We start from the raw sequence: 19192 nt of genomic DNA, 5'->3' as shown, positions 1-19192 counted from the left end.
GAAGAACAGTCTCTATAGTTGAGGAATCTACCCATCGTCTGTTTTCTTCCAGCTGCCCAGTGTTACAGAACTGGTGGGATCATTGGGTCATCTCACAAGAAACTCTCTAATCTGAATCTTCAAGACAAGCTGCAGGCGTTTGGGCAGACTTCATACAGATACTTTTTTGTGTCTTTAAATTAGTGTTTTATATGGGGGAATCTGCTCCGAATTATGTTCCCCAGAGAATGGTATGCTGCACCTGCCTCATAAAATGTTGAAGAACATGACCTTGTCCAATGTTCCCTATCTTTATGCCTGTTTTTACTATTTATCTATTCCCAACAGATTGCAGTCATGATTGCAATTGGTCATGGCTGTCAGACCATGCAATGTACGAGGGAGGGTTGTGTTATTTTATAAATAAGTGTATAAAGCAACTTTCTGTAGAGTAAAAATCACAATAACCTAAAACAAGGGACTAAAACCTCCCTGAGTTTAGGGAACACTAAGTTGACAAAAACATTTTTTTTGTGTTTAGACTTTGTAATGCTCTTTAATATTGGCATTTGTCAGTATTAAAGGGTCGTAGGGAAAGTGTTGGCTCTTCTTTTCTTGTATAACTTATATGACTAATTTTGAGGAAGAGGTATTGCTTTTTTAGTAGTATAATTTACTATCAATGCTGTGCTTATTACTTATAACAGATTAATGAGCTGCCTAGATTTTGGGCTAACTTTTATCAACCCCAAATCTAAATACAGAAAAAATATATAGACATAGTCTATGTATATAATTTATATACTCAAAACATGTAATTCACCAAAGGTATATCACATGAAAATCAAATTAAGAGCCCAATGTAAATAAATTCAATCTAATCATTCCATGTTGTCCCCTTATCTAAAAGCAAAAATGATCAGCTTTATACCAAAACCCAAAAGGAGAGATAAACATGTGCATCCTCCTGTGTCTTCAGCCTCACGGATTTCAATCACTTATGGTATGTGGAGCACATTCCATGAATGACCGGACTTCCCCCTTCAGTTTTGTACTTCCACCCTTGGTGAGCCATTTCACTGCATAATGCAAGGTCACGTAGGTCAAACATATAGCATCACCTCTGATATGATTTTTGGTTTTATTTTTACCTCTGATTTGATTTGAGGTTCCGTTTAAAACTCTCAATTTTGATATTTGTAGTGTCCGACTTTATGGATTTTGTAGAATCCATGCTTGCAGGGCGGATATAGGTCCAATAAGGCTTAACACGTTTCGCGCCCATACTAGAACTTTTTTTCAGAGCCGATCTGACGCTATAAGGCCAGAGGCCAATAAGCGATGTATGCGCAGCTGCACGTTACGCTTTTATGTTCATGCGGCTACCGCACATTGCAGAACCCAGTCTGCTGCGGTGTCGGTAGCAAGAGTAAGTATGTAGCGTTATCAGCAAGTGTTCCGGATAGTTGATGAAAAATGTATGTGCCCCTAGACAACCAATAGAAAGCCAGACAGGCAGGTGGTCCTTTTTTTTTTTTAGGCTTTTGTTGTCTTGATATTTTGGTTAAGTATTCTTCTAACAAATAAGCAAATTCTCCAGTCAGTGTTTTGACTGGATGGGCAAACTCTTAATTAGCCTTTATAAAGTTCTTGATGTCGCAGATGTTCTTTTTTCATTTTCAATTAAAATGCCTTTTTGATTTTGTAAACAGGAATGATTTGTACTGGCAGATTAAAAATAGAGTGTTTGGGACTTGGGTCTTAAAATAGAATAGTTAAGCTCCATGGGAACCACCTGGGACTAGAATCAGTAAAATTCAACCTATAAAGATTTTGGTTTACTTGGGGGGGGGGTTTGGTGACAGTTTTACGGTGTGGATTTTATAGTAAATGGCATACACTAACCCCCTCCAGTTATAATATATATACACATGGTTGTGCATTGTATGCATGCAGTATTCCATTCCAGACATTCTTTAATGTCTAGAAAGACTGCTAATTTCCCATTGACTCTTGGCCCAGATACAAAACATTTTGGTTCTGATCTCCAGTGTGACTTGTACATTAAGGACGTGTACGTCACTATGCAGAAGTGTAGAAACAAAATCACAAATCAGGCATAAAGCGTCTGTTATCCCAAAATACCATCTGTGTATGAAGTTGATAATGCTGCTAAAAATGACCAACTTTAATCATATACATATTGTTTAAAATACGTTGAAAGCAAAAAAAGACATGCAAGCCTGAAATCAAATGTAGATTAAATTTCAGCCTGTAATGTTTTTAGCAATTGAACTTTGAGTTTAGTATACCAGAGGCATGTCCATGAGAAACTATCTGTAGAATCGGATTTATTGGAGTAAATGTTGTTCCTGCAGACGGCATGGGAATATATTTTCTCACAAATATCTCTTTCATATAGGTATCATATGACACCACAACATTTTCACTGCTCATCTCCGTGCCGCCTTTTGCCACCATCTTGGAAAATCTTCAGCCACTGACCAATCACAGCATCCGTGTGCAGTGTAACAATGAAGTGGGAGCTTCAGGCTTCACCGAATGGCTGCAATTTCAGACCTTGGAGTCAGGTATATGATGTCATCATGTAATTATATCCCGTTTTTTATATAATTTTCCCTTAAAGAAAACATGTCAGTTTCCCTAAACCTGCATTTATCAGTTCTGTACACTAAATAAACATATGCAATATTCTTTACAGATTAAAATAAGTCTTGGAAACTGGGGGGACTAGGGGGAAACGTATAGTAACTTCCTGTTCTGCGTGATTATTCCTCTCCATTAAGTTATCTCTACCCTGATGTTAAGTTGCTGATTATTGTTGATTCCGACAGCTTTAACGAGGGCAGGAAATATGTTAAATGAAGCAGGCCCTGCCACAGGCTGCCACTGATTATAGCGTCTATGAGTTGAAGATTTAAACTAAGTATCTCAAAAACTATTACACTAAAAAAACTATTATAAAAAGCACAAGCTATTAATGCATACCTCGTAGATGTCCTAAAAGCTGTGGCAACATCAATTCCCCTTAACAATAACTTACCCATAAGCAATAATATATAGATTAACCACTTCCGTATAAAGTGAAAATGCAGTACCGTAAAGACGTTTGACTGAACTAACTTTTCCATGACGCATCTTCTAGAAATGGCATTATCTACATTTAATTCCTGAGTACACGGATGGACGAGGGGCATCTTTTGTTCTGTGTTTTTGCAGTTGTCTGTACTTGAAATTGATAACTTTTTGTTGAGCCAACATAGAAAACATTGTAAAATGGCATAGGCTTTTGGGACCTCAGAGATTTCTTCTTTAAAGCGGAGGTAAAAATCCAGTACATGCACCACAAATTCAGAAACATTCTGAATTAGCTGTATTTACAGACACATCCAAGGGCACAGGAAGGCTGTGTATTGTATAAATATAAAGATGTGTTTAGCGGTGAGTTTATATACACTGCATGACTCAATTAAAGCATTTACGTTAACCTAATAGATGGTTGGAAGGCCCAACACATATAGAGAACAGGGCAATCTTTCCATTCTGCGCTGGCTGTGCTCCAAGGGACTGGTATCTGTAACATGTCCATGCCTAGAGTCTAGCGACCTGCCATCTAAAAATAAGCACAGTTTAACAAGATAAAAGGCAAAGTATCCAGGCAAAGGTCAGATAACCTATAGGCTTCTAAAAAAATAATACATCTTGCAACATTATTTTTCCTTAAATAAAGTAATATTCCTCAACGTATGTAAACGAAATAATATAACGCTTTCGTCAACATAGACATGCCCTTTTCTGAACTAAAGGAAGTACAATGTTTCCAATGCCTTTCTGTATTCTGTGCTAATAAAGACCAAAGGTATGTTACTTTTTGACATCTCTGACCCAAACTTTTAAACCTGAGAATAGCAACAAGCCACGTATTACGTGTATATGTGTATCATATATGTCTATTATTTTTATGTGGCATAACTAATGTTTGAGCTAAAATTCATAGTATATTCTATGTAGCTGTATGAGAAGATACATTGTAAACAAAATAAGGAGTGCATAACACTGGGCTCTGATCACTATTGATTGGCACAATTCATGTGTATAAGACACACTGGGTGCAGTGGGCTTAAACTATTGCAGGAAAATAAAGCACAAATGCTAAATTGTAATGAAGTGGTCAGAGAGATACATAGTCAAGTAGCATGCACTAATCACTCAAGCACATATACAAGTTTAGCACATGTAACTTTGTATTTCCTCCCAGCGCCCCTTATATTGAATTAAAAATCGCCACTTATCAAGTCGGATCAAAAGCAAGCCTCCTGCGAGCCAATTTAGATCAAAGTAATTGAGCAATAAGCTCCAATTAAACTAAGCCATAAGATGTGTCCAATTCCACTTGATATTAACTAACACTTATAAAGGACATACATCATTAATAGACCTATTTAAAACACTATACCTTATCGTATATAATAATTTTAATAGTTGCTAATAATAACCAAGGTAGTTATCAATGCATTAATAACTCCAGGAAATAACCTAAATATCATAATCCACAATTTAGAAACATTGCCAGCACTGCAGAGGTTACTTTTTAAAACCCTTTATTGCTAGGTTCTTTCAACTTGAAAGACTTTGAAACAGTCAGTATGGGTACAGCAACTGAACAGGATTTTGAGAAATGCAGCAACACTGCTCAGCTATGGTTGTATATAATTCCATTCTATATGTTGAGTGATGACCTTTATCTGCGTGTTCCCCTCATGGAATAACCAATTTCTATAAAATCTCTTTATTCTAGTCTTAAATATACTTGTGCAAGACACGTAGAGCCTCGTTACACTGGTTGTCCATCAATGTTTCATTCGTTATAACCTCACCCCTTCCCAGCTTTTTTGTAATTCTGAAAAGTCTTTGAACTGGTGCCCAGAACTATACCCCTTATTAAAAGTTTTAGAACAGATGGAGACAGCAATTTGATAAGAAGAATTATCCACAGGAGAGGGTATGAGCTTTTGCCAAACATTGGCTGGTTGTTCTAATAAACTTGTTTGGATTCATATTCTACTCAGTGTGTGGTCTCCTTTTAATTGTGGTTTGCAGTAGAGTATGTTCCTAATACATTTTAACTATATAATATCACAAATGTGATTCTTGTAAAAAACTAAAATGGTTCTTGCAAAAGAATGGATTTTTACCAGGGAGAAACCAGCCTGTATTTGCTGTGGAATTTGACAGTTTTCTATGGCATGTATTGGGATCAATGATGTATTTGGGAGGATGAGGAATGAGACTCCAGGTCAGGTGAGCTGACAACTGAATGAGGCCAGGACATCTGCCACATCATGCAGCTAGGTCTAAAACATTGTTCTCTTCATAATAAATGTATATTCAAACTACGTATAGCATGTACTTTTTTTCTATCACTATAGTTCAAGCAAACAAAACTGGCATAAACTACAGACCGCGGAAGCAGTGTTCTGGTGCAGCTTCAGAACTGTAGCTTTTTCAGTGGGAAAGTCTTTTAACAATTTTGTCACCGATAAATAATGTATATTTAAAGGACATACAAAGTATTTTGAAAGTGTCTTGTCTAGGGCCGTGGATAGATTATGTATAGATCGGTTACACACTAGATATAATTTATTTGGATTAAGCACTTAATGGTCTAAAAAATATAAAAATATAAATATATAACTTTGAGTCCAGCACATAAGAGGCATATTGGTCTTTCAAGATCGCACCCAATCTCTGACAGAGTGTGTGAGACAAATTTTTGATACTAAGTTGTGTACAATATACAAGCCAAGCTAGAGGCTTTATTTAATTTAGGTTTTAATAGTGGATGTTTAACTCTGTAAAAACGGTAACTAAAAAAAAAAATCATAGTAAGCATCCTTCAGGACACAAATCTCACAGAGCTGCTTGGCTTCTTCCTAAGAGCCAGACAGATGTCTACAAGTCCCATTGGGGAGTTACAGAAGCAAAATCAAGGCTGTTGGACTTTTAGCTACAATCTCTCTAGGTATGGAATTCACTGCCAATGGAGGTGGTGTTATCCAATGCATTAGATAACTTTCCAAAGGGGCCTCGATATTTTCTTAGAAAGGCACAATATACAGGGCTATAAATAGAATAACATTAATATTTTAGAGCTTCTTGGTCCAAGGAGAAATTCGATCGCCTCTTGGAGTCAAGAAGGAATTTGTTCCCCTGATGGCAGAATTCTAAGTAGCTTAATTAGGGTTTTTTTTGCATTCTTTTGGATCAAGAATAGGAAGGTTAGGTAGAAGGGTTGAACTTGATGGACTTAGGTCTTTTTTCAACCTTATGAATACATTGATTCCGTCTCCAATTCTGATGCATAATGTGATTCATGCCATTCTGGCAAATGTTCTGATGTCATTTTACTCTGACAATAAAATAGAAACTGGAAAAAAATTATAGAAAATGATATCGAAAGTTCATAAAGTGATTTATCCACCACTGGGCAGACCCATAGTGGCTTGTATTGGTTCCATCATGGAACCTGTATGTTCATATTTTGATACATTCCTGACACCATGTTGTGAAACTTTAGCGTAACTCAGAGGTAACTGTTTCTCAAAATATTGATGTAAATTCTGTTACTTTATTATGTACCATGGACATTGTGGACCAATAAGCATTTTTTCATCAACATGTTAATCAGAGCTTCAGGGGGTTTGCGGTTTACACTTAAATATAATCCCACAGAGATTGTGTGTTTAGACATAGTATTCTATGTAAAGCCACTAATTGTTTTAGCCAGACATTTATATAGAAAGTCTATGGCGGTCAATTCATTACTCCATTTATATTCTTGTCATCCTCCTATCATATATGCCAAAATCCCTGGTCCACAATGACCAGAACCTTGCCCCCAAATGAAACTTGGCTCCCAAAACCTCCTAAAGGCAATTATAAGTGTAATACTTGTCAAATAAAATGGGTTAAACAATCCTTTAACAGGTAAAATAAGATCTACTTACACCAATCGTTCCACTGCCTTGTTGTAGATATCCTGTTATAGTCGTGTGAAAAAGAAAGTACAACCTCTTTGAATTCTATGGTTTTATATATCGGGACATAACAATCATCTGTTCCTTAGCAGGTCTAAAAATTAGGTAAACACAACCTCAGATGAACAACAACACATAACAGATTACACTGTATCATGATTTATTTAACAAAAATAAAGCCAAAATGGAGAAGCCATGTGTTTTATTACTTACACGTTACACGCTCGAGGTAGCTTCCCCAGGGAAGTTCCAAGGTGTGTCGATGCAGTCACTTCATCGTATTCTGTGTTGTCATGTGGTTGTTAACGTTCACTTTTTATGCTTAATGTGGGAATGACCGAACACAGATGTGGTTGCAGATGTTTAGTCACCACACCTAACCTCCCTGTTCTGGGATGTTTGTTGGTACAACATGTTTATCAAAGAAATTGTGTTTTCAGCCTTTGTCAAATGCTGGCGGTGGTAACTATGTATTTGTCTGGGAATTCTGCCACTTCTAACTGTTTGTAAATATTTTTTCAACCTTAAAAATATGAAAGCCAGAAACTATTTATGAAATAAAATATTTTGTTTTGTGAAAAAATAATGTTGTAACATTGACCCGCCTAGTATATCCATTTTTTTTTTCTACCTGCTGTATCACCTTGGATGTTATGTGGCCAATGGCTTTATTGTATGTTCAGGGTGCTGTTGCCTATACATTGGATGGCTGGGACCTAATGGCTCAGGGGACAAGTACAGCCATGTGCTCCAAACCTATTAGCTTAGCTTTTCTTCAACCTCTATATCAGCTTAAAGGGACCCTCCAGCCATCATAGGTATGTAGTCCCTAATCTTTTCCCCACCTCTCAGTTAAATGTTCTGCTCTTTTCCCTGCTCTGTTTAGACACCAGTGCTCATGCGTAAAGTATTCTTTGATTTCAATGGGAGCACATCCATGCCACTGATTGACCAATCGCTGGCGAGTAATATACTTACAGAGTATTTTAATATGGACTCTTCTATAGTAGAGTGTCAGGGATATTAGACTGCCTCTTTAAAACACACACCTGCTTACCTGTTAGGTGCCTGTCTCCACTCCCGCCTCAAAGTGGGCCAGTGTTAAATGTACAAAGAATTCTGACAATTGTCCCCATACCCCCTGGTTCAGCCAACTCTAGTGTCCGTCTGGTACATACTTATATTCTCTCCTTTCTCTGCTACAACTGCTGTAACAAAAATGCCTTTAGAATATACTTCCTTCATTAACATATGTATAATTGCATAACTATATAGTTTGTGCATTTGTGTTTTACTTCTTGGTATATTTGGCTTCCTGTATCTGCTGTAGCAATATTTTTTTTATTTTTTTCTTGTGCAATCATTTAAACAAATCTATCTCTTGAGAGTATGTTTTTCCATTTCCCCATGCAATATTTGCTCGCATTCAGAAAGCTTATTGTAGAAAAGCACGTCAAGCAAAGCACCAGTGAATCTATATATGTACAAAAAAAATTCCAGAATCTGTAAACTTTCCAAGGCAGTTTCAAGATTCTAAATGTAGAGATGCCAATCAAGCATTAATGCATGTCACCGATGTTCCCTACCTAATTTTCCCGTCTTTGCGCATTCTTACTACTCTTCGTGACACAACTATGAAATATTACGGTACTTAGGACCAGCATTTATAGAACTCCAACTTGCCCTGCCTTTAATAAGTCGGCATTGTTTGGTACATAACAGAAACCCCCTTATTATGGTCCATTCATTATTCAAACCATCTTACAATGTACTACTGTGACGGTTTGGGTTATGTCATCAAAAGAGATTCTTACAATCTATCAAAGCGGATAAATCTGAAACAAACTGAACTCTTTTGCTCCCAAACATCGTTGGTTAAAAGGGACACAAGAAAACGTACTTTGTTGAAATATTATCCATGTATGTCAGTTTTTGGCCAAAACCAGCCTTGTTTTCATATGATAATTTTTTTGGCCAAACGTATTTTTTAAGTAATCATTCTTTTTGATTTACATATTGAAGTCAGAGGAATGATCCGTTAATTGTTAACGTCAATTAGATATTTAAAGCCACATAGGAAGGCATCTGGCAATCCCATCACAAAGCGAGTATAGTATTATGGTAAAACAACACATAAAGATACATTCTCACATTAAAAGGATGTTCTAATAAAATTAATATAAGGATTCTGGCATATTTGATGTTACAAAACTTCTTGATTGACTCATTCCAACTAAGCATAGGGGCAGGATCTCATGGTCTAATATATCCGTGATAGTAGCTGAAGATTTCCACATAGTAGCTGAAGATTTCCACATGTTCAGAGATTGTCATAGAAAGCCTGGTGACTTCTTATGATGAAATGTTAGTGGTAGTTTTGGTGTCATTAATAAATAGAAGAATTTTGATTTTGTGTGCATGACAGTTTAACTCCAATATCAGTCAAGTGGAATGTGGCACCAAAAATGTGTTTTTTTTTTGTTCTCAAGCCCATGTTCTGTATGAATTGTACGTGCTTGTATAATTATCTTGAATACAGATGCCCATTTTGTCTCAGGCATACTCTGCACACAGTCATCTAGCCATACCGTTATCATGCTAGCCTACTAAACAGGCTAACGTACCATTAACCTGAAAGGAACAGAGTCAAGCAGCTCTGTAGATTTCACCAAGAAAAGCCTTGCAGAGCATGACGAGATATAACATATCTTCATTAAAGGAAAAGCTTTGTTAAATAAAAGTGACTACTTTTGACTACTCATTTGCCAAATTCTTTGGTGGCAACCAGTTTATTCTGGCTGAATTTATTATGGCGTAGGTGGAGACCACGAGTGCAGGAATTTGATATGCTAAGTCTTCACCTTTAGTCATGTATATACTTTAAAGAAAATTGTGCTAGAATATGGTTAAGGGTATAAAATACAATTGCAGTTAAAGATGAATCGTATTTTAGAAGACATGAATGTTTTGTTGGTACTACGTGCCTTTATGGTTATCTTGGTTCCGATCTCTTGATATATAATTAACATAAATTAAATGAGGCTGTATCCCTCTTTAGACTGCCACTGTGGTAGCTAAAATCTTTCAAATAATAAACAATATAACAAAAGCTGCTTCTTTAGGTGCCTTATATGGAAACAATATAATGCTTGTGTTCTTTTGTTGGCAAGGGTGTTCACAAACCATAAAAATGACAGGATTTTTCTCCATTTTCAGTAAAGTTTTGGCAGGACGCTAACATATTTCTTTTTTTTCTTTGTAGTTCCACATGTATCTCCGCAGAATGTTCACATGATTAGGACTGATTCCGGACTGGTGTTAGAATGGGAAGAAGTTTCCCCAGGTCTGGAAAACTACAGCCTGCTGGGTTATAAAGTTCAATGGGAGCAAGAAAATATAACTCAAGTAAGTGAAGCAAACATCTGGAGTTCAATGAGCAAGCTCATTATACCTGCCGGGGAAGAATAATGAAGTTGATGTTAGAGTTTCCTTGTTGTTGGGGCCTGACAATGGCCTCTAGAAGTATATTAGCTGGAGCACTAGTTGTCACTCTCCTATCCCAGTGAAATGAGCTGATCTGGCTCTACTTAATGTATACAGGGTTAGAGGACCCCTTAATACAGGAGAGGCTTAATGAAATTGGTCTACCACTCGGCTCGCTCTTGAATAAAAGTGAATAAAACCCTTTTGTGTCTTTGTTGCCCTGAGATCCAACCTGCCCCTGATCAATATAATAATATTGGGTCACTCTTAGCAGTACAATTCTCCTTATTTTCAACTTGCAATTCCACATATACTCTTGTCGCATATCAAGAATAAGGTGGAATAATCAGTGTTGAAGCAACGTTAGAAAGCTGCTTGTACCCTCCTTATTCAATCTTTGTGGCCTTTGTGTCTAACTTTGTCCAAGGCTGTTTATTCATTTACTTGGCCTGAACTACATGGACTTGTGAGGTAGTCTTAAAAACTGTTGATTATTTTCAGGGAGAAGTGTTTGTACAAGGAAATCAAGCTAATGTTACCACATGGGACCCCAGAAAAGATCTGACAGTCAGAGTTTGCATAGCAAATTCTGCTGGTTGTGGACCATGGAGTGACTTTCTCCTTGAAGCTTCCGCAGAAGAAGCAGGTGAGTTAATGAGATGTTTGAGGCTATTCGCAAAATAAGATCTGTTCCTTGTTTTGGATAGAGATTTAACATTTACTAATGATGAATATGTTTGCACCATGCTACTACATGAGATGATTTTTTCTTTAAAGATAGAAACCTAGAATTTGAAAGAAGAACCATTAGGCCTATCTAGTCCATTTATCCTGCTGTAAAGACTTAGTCCTTAGTCTCATCTTAGATTTCGGATAGTTTTATGCATATCCCATGCATGCTTCAATGTCCCTACTTTATTCACCTCCATTATTCTGCTAGGAGGCTGCTGCACTTATATTCCACCCTCTTAGTTAAAGTAAAACCTCTTTATGTTACATCTAAGCCCCCTGACCCTCTAGTTTTTAGATTATGATCTCTTGTTCTAACATTTCTCCTCGTGTACTTTGTTAAATCCTTTTAGATGTTCCCATTACATACCATCATTCTCTTTGCTCCCCCAAGCTATATATATTGAAATCTTATTGTTTCCTGATTTTTATTCTGCAAACCAATCACCATTTTTGTAGCTCTCCTCTGAGCCCTGTCCAGAATGTTAATATCCTTCTCAAAACTGTCTCTCTAGAACTGTACCAAATACTCGTATGTGAGATCTGACCAGATATCTGTAAAGTGGCACCTCTCTTTTTCTGCAACTGATGCTTCTAGCGATACAACCCAATAACCTGCATGCTTTTTTGGTGCTTTGTCTCTTTGCATGTTACCTTTTAAAGCCACAGAAATAATTACTCCTAAGCCTCTCTCTTCTGTTACTAACAGCGTCCTCAATGCTATATTTTACTTTGGATTTTAATGTCACAAGTGCATTGTTTTATACTTAACATTAAATTGCTGCTGCCACACTCTTGACTATTCTGCTAACGTGGCTTATTCCACCATGATTGTCTACCTTGTTGCACACTTTTGTCTCATGTGCAAAAAACATACCATTGCATAGCATATAAATAGTAACCCTTCGGTGTAAATAGCTCATAAATAAGCAAAAATAAACGTATGTATAAAATGCTGGGGATTGTGCCCATTTTTAATTCTAATATATAATATGATATTATAATATTATATTATGATGCAGGTGCATCAGTTAATCCTGATGTTAGCTGCACACAGTAAAATGTGACACAATTTTAGAAAGGCTGGATGACAGTCACTGCACCTATAGACAGTCATTCACATCTGAAGGGTTAACAATGCAGGACCTTTATAAACCTGTAAAATAAAAAATATACTAATGGAAAGCTACACCGAGCCTGTAGCTAATGGTTTAATTATTTAAGCTCTAGAGAAATGAGTTGTGATTGTTCACCGTTGATTATTTCTTACCCCTTAGTTCCATTCCCCGTAGCTGGCATTGGTTTAAATTAGGAAATTGTATAAGTGGTCCCTGATGGGATTTCCGTAAATAACTATTTAGCAGTCTGCACGCTGCTCGCTTCCTAAATGCCCAAATTGGAGGAAGAACGCTAAATGCTCATCTCATGTAAGGCTCCTGGAATCAAAGATTGATTTTGTAAAATTGTGAGAGGGTGATAGCCAAGCATCCAGAATTCTATAACCAAATGCTATGAAATATGTTGTTGCAGTCCTTTTTAACTTCTTGTGTCCCCAAATCGTATGTATGTATGTATGTATTGTATATATGTATTGCTCAGCCCTCTGTCACTTGAAGGGTTAAGTTGGTGCCATTCCCCAAACCTGCTGACGGAGAATAAACCATTTCACCTCCTCCTCCCGTCTCTGTTGCCTGACTCATTTGGAGCAGATGAAAAATAAAAAAAGCCCACATAGGAATGTACAGCAAAATAGTGTTTACTTAAATCATCTTGACTGTCCTGGCATTCTTAAAAGGGTGCCATTAGTGCTGCTACTAGTAGAACAAATTAAGTACTCTTGAAGTATACACTGTATTCTGTTTGCCAGTGCAATTCATTTTAGTCCAATGCTCAAAAATGTGACCTTGTTCCAATAAAAAATAATCTTTTGCATGTTAATAAGATAACTACCTCTTTGCTCCACATTCACAAAAATGCCCACGTGTATTAGGATTCCACAGGTTTCAACCACCTCTGTACAACTCCAAAGAACATATTAGCACATAAATAAATTGGATGATAAAAACGTTCTGAGTAAGCAATACATTGAGTCTGCCCAGACCCGACTATTTTTTTTTTCTGAGTTTAGCGTTGTTTTGTTTTACATTTCAGGCAAGCAGAGGCATCCTCGTGCAAGAATGTCATGGGTCCCAATGGTATTGGGTATCCTCACTGCATTAGTCACAGTTGTAGCCGTGACACTCATCTTTCTCCGAAAAAGAAGGAAAGAAACACGCTTCGGGTAAATTGACTAAGTACATCTTTAGCTATTTGTAGAACAAAAATAAATAAAGTTCATGTTCTAATATTATAAACCTAAGGAAGGTCAAGAGAAAATTGAGTTTTCAGTTGAAGATGCTAACTTTTATCGAACCACTTTTATCGAATTTTTGAGGTCTCCTCCTCAGGTAGAACACAGTCTGAAGAAGAGATCTCGAAAGTCCCAAAAGCCTATGTAACTCTACGTGTTTTTTATGGTGGCTCAATAAAAGGTAGCAACTTCAACTCTTTTGATCCTCCTTAGTGAAGACTCCTAGAAGAACTGCAAATCTTGATGCGCTGAGATCACCCCTGGCGTTCATGGTGGTATACAGCAAAAGACAAGCCTGATATGAGTCGTTATTATATGGTATTTACTGCGGCTTCGTGTCTCTCTTAGGAACATGTTTGGCTCTGTTTTGGGCAGGGGAGGTCCAGTAATCCAGTTTACAGCTGCTCGGTCATTTAACAGGAGGGGTACTGAGTTGATGGAGGCAACACGTAAGTAACAACATTGTATTTAAAACACAGGTTTTGAACAGTAACGAGTAATGGCCAATGTCCAGCTACTTTGCTGAAGGTTCATTTATAAAACCTGCTCCTCACTCAATGTCAGCGAGTGAATTCAGATACATCACCAATAAATTTGATGCTGTTACATGTCTTTCAAGAAAAATTTCCATACACATAAAATATGCTTTCTATAATGATCTGTTATCCAGTTTATGGAAATGGATAGATTTATATTACTGTGGCTCATTCTAACCAAAAAATTTCCAACATTTTTCTGTTTATGTAGAACTTGGTAGGTAGTAAGATGCCCGTTCATTGGTACAAACGTATCACCAAATACACACTTTATTAAATGTAAAATTGGCTTATTTACTTACAATTATACAGAGCAGTGCAGTGAGTCTTACAATTGAGTGGAAAAAAGTAATAGCACCAGATTAAAACAATCCGCGTTCCGGTGATTTTTGTTTCGCCCTTTTTCAATTTGTGTTGAAAGGGTTTTTAGTCCTTTTGCATCCACTCTTCATCTTTGCTGGTAATTTAATTTTGATTTTCTCGCTCTGTAAGTCGTCGGCTCTGTCCTGGCTGGATAAGCCAGTCTTTGTAACAGCCCTGCCAGAGCAGCCGGTATTCTCTCTGTATTAATGAAGATGCAGCAAGCTGCTGCATTATGATTGCTAATAAGCTTGGTTCTTCTGCTAAACGTCATGCGCGGGTGCATATTGGGATACTAAAAGCATTGCGATAAACCAAAAAGACAGTTCTTTAGCACTTGATCCAGTTTACTCCACATTACATGTTTTCTGTATTCACAGTGGACAGTATTGGGATTAGTGAGGAGCTGAAATCCAAGCTTAAAGACGTACTCATTCAGCAGCAGCAGTTCACCCTTGGACGGACACTGGGAAAAGGTAAATGCTAAAAATCTAATGAGACATCTAAGCATTTCCTAAGTCGTGTGTGGCCAAGAGACTGCTCTCCAGCTGTTGACTGACAGCTCTGATGGCTAACAGCAGATTTTGGAAACTGTAGATCATGTACTGCTAGAAAGATGGCTGGCCATGGGAACTACAGGCAAGCCACAGACTCCTTATTTCTGCCTTAGACCCCCGGGGCGGTTTGTAATGCCATGGTTTCAGCACATGGGTAGTGTTAGGTATTCAAGAAACATAATTGGTTTAAAAGGCAGGGGGATCTTGGCAGGTTTATTCTGACAAATAGCTTTTCTCCCACTTCACGGCATTATCTGCAATCTGTTTACACATCAGGAGAGTTTGGCTCTGTCCGGGAGGCTCAGCTGAAGATGGAGGATGGCTCCCTTCAGAAAGTTGCTGTCAAGATGCTGAAGAGTAAGTGGACCTTCATGCCCAATCCTGTATATCCTGTCTGGATACCCAGAGCTTCACCAAGTAATATCTTGTAATTAAAGGTAGCTTGTTAAAATACATATAGAACATTTGATGCATCCTATGGATTTAAATAAGCCGTAAAGATTTTAACATGTCAGGAAAGCCGTTTCTACTTGTTTAGCCACGTGGGAATTTATCCAGGGTTTCAAATATCAGCATGCAGTGTCTCCTCTACCTAATTCACTCGGCTTTTAAGTTTTTGATTGTTTTTAGGTTTTGCTATTACATTTACACTATATATAAATATACACATATAATAGCCAGATATGCGGAATGGTGTTTTCTTTGTGTTCTGTTTCTACCGTGTACGTATGGGTTTAGTACAGCGGAGCTAAATTATCTATTTTTAAGCAAAGCCTTTTAGCTGTTCCAGGCACTTCCTTCAGAAGAGCCTCGTTAGCCTAGGTTTTGTTCCTAGCTCTATAATGATGCATCAGAATTCTAATTTCAGAGAATTTTCCTCTGCGTTTCTCACCCCTTTGTGTATATTTTGTTTTTTTTTCTTTGTCCTGCCAGCGGAAATTTTCTGCTCCAGCGATATTGAAGAATTCTTGAGAGAAGCTGCTTTCATGAAAGAATTTGACCATCCAAATGTCTGCAAGTTAATAGGTAAAATATGCAGATAGGACTTTCAGTGTATGTTGCCTACTCTATAAATGAATGAGTTATGTCTCAAAAATACATTAAGCTGAATTATCCTTACAAAAAGTTGTATCCTCTCCAACAAGTATTTTAATATGCACAATTATTTCTCATATTAATACCAGAAATGCTACCGAAATAACACGAAACGAACCTTTGGGTTTGAGGTATTGTTTCTTAAGGTGTCACTGAACCCTTCAATCAGGGTTGAATGCATAGTTAATGCAGTGAAATAATACGAAGGAAATTGGTTGAATGTACTAGTTTTGACATATCTCAGCTTCCCTGAGATTAAAAATGAAAAATAAAAATCTTTAAAACAATTACGTCACTTGACAAACTATAATGGACACACCATGGGAAGTTCAAATAATTGAATGTATTTGGGTATTAAATGTATGGACAGCAGTTTGCCTTTAATATTCATTCAGTTAACACCATGAGGGAACCTAGCCCCTCAGAGAAAACATTAATTGGGGCCTGTAGCATGTTAAATAAACATTAGCAGGTCCACCATTTTATTGTTACGTTTAATCACACCGTAACCGCACAGAAAAGCTTCAGAAACACTTTCGTATCAGCGTCTTCCTTTGTGTAAGTATTCCTTGAAACATTTAGAATAGGGCAGCACTTAACACAATTAACACCGTTTCCCCGACAGAATTTAGTTCTGAAAGTTCAGCCGATTAGGTGGATCAACAAAATGGATGCCAGGCCAGACAGACTTGCTCGATCCTTACAAAAAAAATACTGCAGTTTTTCTGAAGTAATAATGCAGTTTTTTGGACATGAAAAAACTGCAATACTGCACTTTTACTGCAGTATTACTGCACATTTACTGCAGTTTTACTGCGTTTGTACTTCACTGTACTGCAGTTGTACTGTAGTTATTTTTGTACGGAAGTACAAATGCAATAAAGCTACAGTACTTTGAAGTACAACTTTAGGTTTGCAATATAAAAAAAAAGTGCAGTAAATGTGCAGTAATACTGCAGTAAAAGTGCAGTATTGCAGTTTTTTCATATCCAAAAAAACTGCAGTATTACTTCAGAAAAAACTGCAGTAATTTTTCGTAAGGGGAGAAGTGCCCTCGTTAACTTTCATGTTGTGAAATGTTTAATTGTTAATAAGCCGTATCCAGTCTGTAATTACTCATGCCAAAGTCGTTTTTAACTGTACGATGTTTGTTTTTAAAACCCATGTACCTGTATTTAATGGTGACCTTTTGAGATATGTGACCTCCTTTAACCCCTTAATGACAAATATCAAAATGCATTGTTTTCAATGGGTTTAGGGACTGCCCATTGTCCTTAAGAGGTTAAATTTACAGATTCATTCCACATTAAGAGGAAAACTGCATTTGCAAAGCAAATTGACTTGACACATCTTCTAGTAATGGGTTTGTTTACAAAATGTGCTAATGGCTTTCCACCAAGGAATTAAAGAGTCACAGATATTGGTATTTAAAGAGGCTGTGTCACTTTCCGAAATCCCACATTTTTATAATTAAGTAGCTACAATTTATTAAAGCATATTTGATTTTTGGAACCCGTTAAGCGAGCAGTCAACTTAATTTCCTGTTGTCAGAATCTACATGATTATTCCTTCCCATTCTCGCCTCCACTGAATTGCACCGTGGACCATGGACTTTTCAGTTTTGTATGCATTAGCCCCAGCTTTTTCAGCTAGGTGTGCAGTGCATACAGGAATATTTTTATCACACCAGCCCAACTGGCCAGGGCTTCCATGGGGACTCTTTTTTGTATATAGTTTCTACACGATTTGCACAATTGTTTTGCACAATGCATGTGCGTCTTTCTGATTTTTGAGTGACTTTTTTTTTATTTGTACTGGGATACATCCAGTATTCTGTAGCGTTATTTATGCCCTACAAATAACGCTACAGAATAGAGGATGATGACATACATCAAAAATGCAATGGCTTTTCTGCTGAGGAGGGGTTAGGTAGCCATGAAGATCCAGTCCTCCTGCAGGCATTTTGTCCTGGGAGGGAAGAAAAGGGCCACATATCCTTTCGGGGAATGTGACCCCAGAAGAAAGGAAGAAGGGGACCTATCGTCCTGATATTATGATATTATGTTTCAATACTCTGCCTTTTGGCTAAGATCAAGTGAGTAAATGTGAGAGAGTGAAAGCTTGGTTCTCTGGCCTTAAAGCCGGCTTGTTTGGAGCCCCGAGGTCACTAGGTTGGCCAAGGTCTGGGCGCAGTGCACTGGGAGTTTTTGTTGTGAGGGTTACGCACATTACTTCAGTTTTTGCACTTGCAGGTAAGCACGTTTGCTTGTAGGGGTCCAAGTTACCAATCATTTTTTACGTGCCACTACCTCCAGCCTTTTAGGCTCCCCTAAATAACAATAACTCATACCAGCCTAAAGGTATGGGGTTTCAATGTGGAGCACTTATGTACATGGTTTCAGTTCTGCACAGTGCATGCCTTTTTTTATTTTTATTTTTGAGTGATGAGTTTTTATTCTTTTTGCACGCTGAAAAAGCCATGGTTGAACCAGTTGAACTACTGTGGGCTTCCCGTTTTTGGCACTAGGACCCCCCCACACCCCCTCATTGTGGAGCCACTGACCTCGGGGCATCAATAAAAAAAATGTTCATTACTAGGTTTCCTTGTTGATACAGGAAGAATAAAGAAGCTTAAAGCAGCCAATGAGTGGCAGGAACGCACTCCTTTCCTAAAGTGGCCCTCTCCGCAACATTTGCTAAGTCAACACTCAAGCTGAGTGGGGATAAGTATATCACTTGTGAGAAGGAGTGTTTGGCTGAATACATCGTCAACACGACACATAGTTGGGAAGTATGGAAAGGGGCATATACATATGGGGTGATTTTGTGGAACCCCCATGCAGGAGGGATACCGCAAAGATGTAAAGGGGCCTCTCAGCTATCATATGCATTATAGTGCATATAGTGGCCGGAGCGTCCCATTTAAAGCCTTATTAGGTCTTGAAACAAATTATGATTTCTTTCAGTGCATTAAGGCGACAGGCCAGCCATAATATACACTTTAATGTGTATGATAGCTGTGTGCAAATGATTGTGGTGTCCCCA

General features: G+C 37.6%; 1 protein-coding gene across 2 annotated transcripts in view; it reads left to right on the top strand.

Annotated features, from left to right (window-relative positions):
* TYRO3 (TYRO3 protein tyrosine kinase) overlaps window positions 1-19192 on the top strand; it is a 60794-nt gene that overhangs the window by 27906 nt on the left and 13696 nt on the right. For both annotated transcript variants that reach the window (XM_053475698.1, XM_053475697.1), the window contains 8 exons: window positions 2402-2570; window positions 10300-10442; window positions 11022-11166; window positions 13401-13530; window positions 13948-14048; window positions 14876-14971; window positions 15329-15409; window positions 15986-16078. In XM_053475698.1, coding sequence (XP_053331673.1) covers window positions 2402-2570; window positions 10300-10442; window positions 11022-11166; window positions 13401-13530; window positions 13948-14048; window positions 14876-14971; window positions 15329-15409; window positions 15986-16078 — 958 coding nt within the window. The remainder of the gene's footprint in view (window positions 1-2401; window positions 2571-10299; window positions 10443-11021; window positions 11167-13400; window positions 13531-13947; window positions 14049-14875; window positions 14972-15328; window positions 15410-15985; window positions 16079-19192) is intronic.

The sequence above is a fragment of the Spea bombifrons genome, chromosome 9, assembly GCF_027358695.1.
Source record: "Spea bombifrons isolate aSpeBom1 chromosome 9, aSpeBom1.2.pri, whole genome shotgun sequence".
NCBI lineage: Eukaryota > Metazoa > Chordata > Amphibia > Anura > Pelobatidae > Spea > Spea bombifrons.
This window is presented reverse-complemented; position numbering and strand designations above follow the sequence as displayed.